This window comes from Nansenia antarctica, assembly GCF_963989245.1.
Source record: "Nansenia antarctica genome assembly, chromosome: 6".
In the NCBI taxonomy this organism is placed as follows: domain Eukaryota; kingdom Metazoa; phylum Chordata; class Actinopteri; order Argentiniformes; family Microstomatidae; genus Nansenia; species Nansenia antarctica.
The window spans coordinates 39,725,771-39,733,270 of NC_137676.1; the positions used below are offsets into that span (position 1 = coordinate 39,725,771).

At 49.2% G+C, this 7,500-nt stretch overlaps 1 protein-coding gene across 1 annotated transcript in view; it reads left to right on the forward strand.

Moving 5' to 3' along the window:
• plxna2 (plexin A2) overlaps positions 1 to 7,500 on the forward strand; it is a gene marked incomplete at both ends in the record, with an annotated part of 124,186 nt that overhangs the window by 60,885 nt on the left and 55,801 nt on the right. The window contains 1 exon segment of the mRNA XM_080535099.1: positions 7,424 to 7,500. This exon segment is cut by the window's right edge and continues 75 nt beyond it. Within this exon segment, the coding sequence (XP_080391225.1) occupies positions 7,424 to 7,500 (77 nt within the window).

A 7,500-nucleotide genomic window follows, 5' to 3' on the forward strand; every position in this document is an offset into this window, starting at 1 on the left:
TCTCTTTCTCTCTCTTTCTCTCTCTCTCTCTCTCTCTAGACTCTGAGTCATTTTAGTAAATGAAGTTACGGTCTTGTGTAACCCTATTATGCTCCCAGCATGTCGGGCCGTGATAGCTGAGACCGAGACAGCAGTGTGTGTGTGTGTGTCAGGGTTTCCGTTAGAAAAAATTGCCGCCGGACATCGTGTCCGGGAAGATTTCGATTTACCGGACAAACGTGATATATTCCGGACATATTAAAATATAATAAAAATATTTTTTTTCAAAATTATATTTTTTTTTTTCCAAATCTAATATAGCTGTTTGTCGCGGTGATTACTGTTGTGTAGCGGCCTATATATGCCATTTAATGTCTATTTCTCATCCGATACGATTAGATGCGAGCTATATAATATATAATAATATAACATGATTCGCATGCGCGCTATATGTCCAGCGCTGAACGGGCGCCTCTGGGAACTGAACAGACAGCATCGATCAATGAACGGACTCCACATTACGTTAACTGAAGTTTGTTAAATTGTTTGGGATTAATGTGAGTTTTCTATTTTCTCTTTCCAGTTTGACCCTTTTTTTATCAATAAAACAACGTCATTTCTATAACCAGGTCTCGCTGGTTGGGAACGCATTTCGTTTAGCTGATATGTTACGCAACCGAACAGCTTCGGGAAAACGAGTAGCAGCGCACATAGTAGTGAGCAAATACTGACTTCCACTTTTAGTCCTAGGCAAAGGTCCAACACAATCAATTATTACACGTTCAAATGGCTCCCCTATAGCAGGAATGGGATGCAATGGTGCGGGTGGAATGGATTGATTAGGCTTACCCGCCATCTGACAAGTATGGCAACAGCGGCAGTGCTTGGCAACATCCGCCTTCAGTCCGGGCCAAAAGAAATGTTTCAATATCAGCTGATAAGTTTTAGTTATACCTAAATGTCCTGACCACTGGCTCTCATGTGCTACAGATAACACCTGTTGTCTATAACCCACAGGCACAACCACTTGTTTTACAGTATTCCACTCACAACCATTTGCATTAGGAGGAGACCATTTACGCATTAATATCCCATCGTTAAGGAAATAAACTACGTTGCCCCCTATTTCAGATTCCTCACTAGCTGCATGTAAAAAACATTTGTTTAATGACTGATCAGCTACTTGAGCGACACGCAATCGCTCGCCGGTTACCGGGAGAGATAGGCTGTCAGCGGATGGTATGGTAGGACTCGGGGAGGATGGTAACTCTACCACTTTCTCCCTGGGAGAAGCTGAAACAATCGGGTTCTCATCCCTTTCAGAAAAGGCTTGCATAATCACACTATCACAGAGAGAAACATCGCTATCCTCCTCTCTGCCTCGACTCGATTGTGCACGAGTTATAGCGCACACCGGAAACAACCGCTGTTTCGCATAGGCAGCCTACACATTAGGAGTCATCATCATGCCGGTGTCAAATCATATAATAATAAAAGAAATACATAGCCTATATATTCGTCTTTTTTAAAATAGAAGGAATCAGAATGTGAACTTTAGCGAATTGTATTCAAATTGTGCTTAGAGGGAATTATTTTCACCGGACATAAATGTCCGACGAGTTTTCATTTTGTCGGACTTCAATAAATTTTACCGGACAATGTCCGGGAATTACCGGTTAACGGAAACCCTGGTGTGTGTGTGTGTGTGTGTGTGTGTGTTTGTGTGCGTGTGTGTGTGTTGTGTGCGCGTGCGTGTGTGTTTGTGTATAGCCCCTAACCCACCCCCTATGACACACCTACCTCACAGAGCGGGGTGTTCATTAGCGTCATGCGTGCCCTACAGCAGGTGATGAACCACGGCCACTCTCCAAGCCCACGCGGCCATCCCTCACTAGGGATGGAGGAAGCAGGGGGATGGAGAAGAGGGGAAAAAATGAAAAAAGAGAGGAGCGGAGACGGTTAGAGAACGAGAGAGGAAGAAGTATGGAGAGGTCGCGAGAGGTGAGGAGAGGTGGGAGGAAGAGAAATGAAGTCTGGGGGAAAAAAAGAGAACGCCGAGCAGAGAGAAAAGGAGAGGAGAGGAGGAGAGGAGTGGAAGAGGAGTGGAAGAGGAGTGCAGGAGCCCCTGTGGGGAGTCAGAGCTCAGCCCTGTTATACAATACAACTGGCACATGAACACACCGCATTGATTTATACTGTGTAGGAGACGGGCATGTGCACACGCACACACACACACACACACATACACGCGCACACATACACACACACACACACACACACATACACAGAGACAGACACCATATACACACACACATACACGTGCACACACACTCACACACACACACACACACACAATGATACACTCCACACACTTTGCTGCCTCCAGAGGCGAGAAGACAAGCTAGCATTTCTTTTTTTCTTTAACTTCTTTTTTTTTTTTTTTACAGTTCTTGAACTTGTTTAATTCCATTCTTTTCCTCTTGTGCTGTATGAGTTGTCCTCTCTGACCGACTCCCCCCTCCCCCCTCTCTCTCTCCCAAATCATTTGAATTGGTTAGAGAGCTACACGTTCCCCTGTGGGCTGAATGCATTAATAGTGTATATTTTGTTTTCACTGTATTTACCAAAGTCCCAATCCTGAGCTGATTTGTATACATACATAGACATTAGTAGATGTGCCAACCAGAAGACGCGCCTCCTGAATAATTAATGTTTCTATTAAGTGCCATGGCGCCTCCCACCACAAAGCATTAATATTAAACCGATATAAGCCCCCCTCTCTAAGAGGAGAGGGAATGACATCAAACAAAGCCGGGAATGAGACAGCTCTTGAGAGGCATCATGGGAAATCTGTCATGGGTGGGGAGGACGGGGCAGGGAGGACGGGGAGGGGTTCACAGACACACACACACACACATACACCAGAGGGATGATGGCACTGTCAGCCAGTAAAGCGTAGAGAGCTCTCTCACCTGACCCTGATACACCTCTGTGCTCAGCGCTTCATTTCCACCCAGACACTGCCAGGCAGAACAAAGCGTTGCTCAACCAAGCGAGGCATTATAGGCACCAAACACACACACACACACACACACACACGCACACACACACATACACACGCACTTGCACTCGCACACACACACACACTCACATACGCACACACACACGCACGCACGCATGCACACATGCACACACACACACACACCCCTGTGTGAGAGAGCTACTGAATAAGTCATGTTGCCCTGATAGATGCCCCCTCCTCTCCACACAGTAAACACAGCATCCACCCCATCCCACCACCCCAGGTGGAGAAACAAGTCTATTTGCACAGGAGAAACTCACTCATCCACAAACACAACCTTCCGGAAGAACAGAGCATTCCTCTCTCTTCTCTGCTGTTTTCGTCTCCTCATTTATTTTTCTAGTTCTCCCCGGCTTCTGCGTCTGCAAATCTCCTTTTCATCACCAGCTATATCTCTCGGCAGGAGGCTACAAGACATTTAAGAGACCAATAAACTATTTAGGATGTAGTTTGTTCACAGAGGAAACAAGTGATAAGTGGGGTTTACCAAGCCCATTAAAGGCTAGTCACAATGAAATCTGACACGCTTGAACTACCTTTGAAAGACGGAAAAGACCAAAAAGACTGAAAGTCTCGGTGCTTAGCCGAACCGGGGGCCCCGTAAAAAAAATGACGGCGAGCGTATAAATAATTAGGTCGGTTCTGTATTCAGACGCTTCCGAAACCGTGTGTAGTCGTTAAGTTTCACTTAGAACCCGGTATACGGTGTGTGTGAAGGATGAAGGAGGGAGAAGCAGGGTCCTTTTCCCGGTGATCCACCAAGTTGAAAGCCTCCATCTGTAAGCCAGCCCAGTCGGTATCCTGTCGGGTATAATGTCATTCTAATGTCGTGGGGAGAGCCTCAGACGCTCTAACTCACCCTGCAGCTACTGTAGCACAGATTGCTTTTTACAGCCTCTGTTGAGTTTGGCTATAAGCTGCCTCAGCACTGCTTTCCCCACCATTACTTCAGCTGAATAAATAAACATTGGCCAGCAATCTCCAGGCTGTTCACATGGGGCGTTTCTGTCTCGTTGTCTCGCTGTGTCTCTCTGTCTCGGGCACTGTCTTTCTCTCTCTCTCTATCTCTCTCTCTCTCTCTCCTTCTCTGTGTCTTTCTGTCTCTCTCTGTGTCTGTGTCAGTCTCTGTCTCTGTCTCTTTAGCTCAGTCTCTCTGGGCCCTATTATGCACTTCATAAGTCTTAAGCAATAAGACGAGGCGGTAGATCTAAACGTAAGACGTGGAGGCGTGGTCAAGGCCACTTTGCTATTATGCGTGCGGTAGTGGGCGCCTAAAACCCGGCGCTAAGCCCAGAAATTAGTCATGGGTGTGTTTTGGGCGTCTTCTCAATCAACCCAATCAGCGTGCCAGGTGCCATTCCCTTTAAGAACCGGCTGCGGTAGCGCGTATGAAGCGCATAATAAGGGTGGCGGTAGGTCTTAACCTGGCGGTGCGTCTTAATTAAGACTTAAGACGGCAAGTTAAGAAGTGCATAATAGGGCCCTCTGTCTCTCTAGCTCAGTCTCTCTGTCTCTCTCTCTCTGTGTCTGTCTCTGTCTCTGTCTCTCTAGCTCAGTCTCTCAGCCTCTCTCTCTCTCTCTCTGTCTCTGTCTCTCCCTCATTCCCTCTCTGTCTCTCTCTCTCCATCCCTCCCTCCCTTCCTCCCTTGTGTGGTGGGGGGTGTCAGGCTAGCTGGCGCCCCCTTGCTGAGGATTATCTCCTTAAGAAAGGCCTCTCTCTCTCCAAGGTTCTCGCAGGGAGGATTAGAGCGTATAGATCCTCTGGTTTTTCATAATGTAGGTCACCTCACCCCCCTTAATGCTTCTTCTTCCACTTGCCAAATCCACCAGCATGTCTAAGAATGTGGTAGTCAGCACACACATCCCCAGCACCCCGGCCTTCAGATCCCTAGGGGGGGGGGGGTATTTTTGGGGGGGCTTGAGAAGAGAGTGTGTTTTCTGGGAATTACCCTCCATTGACAGGGTGACAAAGCCCGACAGGCAGGGCCGCTCCTCTTAAAAGGATTACACAGAGAGCGTGGCATGATGGGTGGGTGGGTGGGTGGGTGAGTATGGGGGCGGTGGACCTGGGGGGGGGGGAGGGGGGAGCGCGTGCTTGACCAATGGGGCGTCCTTCTTCTTCCTCGTGCGGCGTTAAGACAAACAGGCGCCTGTGGAGTGTGTGTCACCTCGCCTGAGGGGAGCGAGAGAAGATAGAAGAGAGGGAGAGAAGAGAGGAAGGATGGAGCTCGGGAGACATAAATCTCTTCTCTCTCACACACCACTCTACTCTCTAGATGAGCCTGACGCCCCAGCCTGCCTTTCGGTCAGTCAGGAGTTGATGACCATGTGATGTTAACCTGCAGGTTCGGAGTCAGCCGCTAGGGGGCGCTGTGGATATGGTCCCCATTGTTAGTGAGCAGTCTCAGACCGCTCCAGGGCCGGACAAGGAGGCTCTTCTCAAGAGTCTCTTCTCTGGACTCCAAAAGCACATCACGAGGGGCTTTGAAGTCACACGGTCACACAAAGTGATAACTCTGGTCATCCCCCCCTGATGAAATGAAAGCTTTTTCTCTCAATGACCCCCCCCTCCTCCCCCCGCTCAAAGCAACGGGTTTCATGCATGGATTAAAGTCATATCCCGTGTCCGGCCTGTCTCGTGGGAACTGGGAAGAGTTCTATTGCAGCCTCTGGGTAGGGGGGCGGAGGTCTCACACGCTTTTTAGCAGGAGGAACTGGGATGTGGAGCTCTGTCACTAGAGGCCAGTGTCATCACCTGTCATCTCTCCCACCATTGGCTGCCACCCGTTCTCGAGTGCCACTCAGAATCCATTCTTCGACGTATCTGCCTCCCCCTCTCTCTCTCTCTCTTTCTCTCTCTCTAGACTCCCTCCCATTGCTTATGTAAGCATCCCTAAGTCTATTCGAATCGCTGCAGCCATCGCCTGACGTGTATATATTTAGCCAGTCGTCCCCTCTCCTCTCCCTGTGTCCCCCCCCCTTCGCCACCCCCTCTTTTCATACCCCTGCATGCCCAAGCAGCAATAAAAGATTCATGTATTCAGACCCTCAGGCAGTGCAGTGACACACTTACTTTACATCCAGAGCAATTAATGTCCACTAAATCTAGATTACAATGCAGACGTCCCACTGGGCTAGTACAATGCACTAGTGGGCACAGCTCAGAGGGAGGGACAGGGAGGGATGGGATGGATGGACGAGAGGAGAGCGGAGAGGAGAGGAGAGAGCCCCAGCCTTGCTGTCATGTCAGCGGGGGTTTGTGGCTCAGTAAGCGGGGCCGCGGTTTTAAAATGCTGGCTGCCTCTTGTTGGTTTTACTTCTGCTTGCGTGCCCAGTAATGGTGTATTGATTGTGTACACAGCGCTTGTGACTCCCGCCCAGGGGGTGCTGGCTTCCCCCTCCCTCCCTCCCTCCTTGCCTCCCTCCCTCCCTCCCTCCCTCCTGCTCCTCTCTCGTCTCATTGTCTCGGTCTTCTCCTCTTTCTCTACTCCTCTCCTCCCCTCCCCTCTCCTCTCCTCTCCTCTCCTCTCCTCTCTTCCCCTCTCTTCTATTCTCCTCTCCTCTCCCCCCCCCTCCCCTCCTCTCCTCTCTTCCCCTCTCTTCTATTCTCCTCTCCTCTCCTCTCCTCTCCTCTCCCCTCCTCTCCTCTCCGTTCTCCTCTCCCCTCCTCTCCTGTTCTGAGAGCTGGAAGGCAGCCAGGTCTGGTCCTTGTTGGGCTCTGCAGCACAGAAGGCACCATGCCACCCAGAGCCAAGGTCATGCTGGGCGGCCATATTGTATTTTATGAGAAGGTGCGCTGCACTAAGCACTAATATGGCCTCTTGTTAGATTTATCGTCCATGGCAACAGCAGCAGCTTTTTACACCAGGCGGGTATCCAGAATGTTAATGTACCCTCCCATTTAATGTTTAGGGAAGTTCTTTTCATAGCTTTTTATTAAAACATAACTTATACAGCACAGTGCGAGTGGGTGTCGATAAAAAAATAAAAGACCGTCCTGTTTTTTTATTTTATTTTTTTTTTTTTAAAGATATGTGTGTGGGAGTTCTGCGTTTTTTTGTGTACTGGAATGTGAGACGCATGATGACATCACTGCTATTTGTGAGTTATGGTGAAGGTTCCATTAGCCTTGTGAGTGGAGGCCTCGCCGCGGTGACTGAAAAACCTCACAGAACCGCTGTTCTGAACCGCTCGTCCGTAGAAACGCGGCGTTCTCCACAACGGCTGTGTTTGAAGACAGGAAATGACGCGTCTCTTAGTAGCTTTGTGGTTTGCTGTGTGGATGTACACTACAGTATGTATTTGTACTGTATACATATCGTTCCAGATTTGACCTTTTGCTCTTTGTTTTTTCCCGTGCAGGTGACCCCAGTGGCGGGACCTCCGGAGGGTGGCACACTGGTGACCATCCATGGCATGAACCTGGGCCTGGCCTTCTC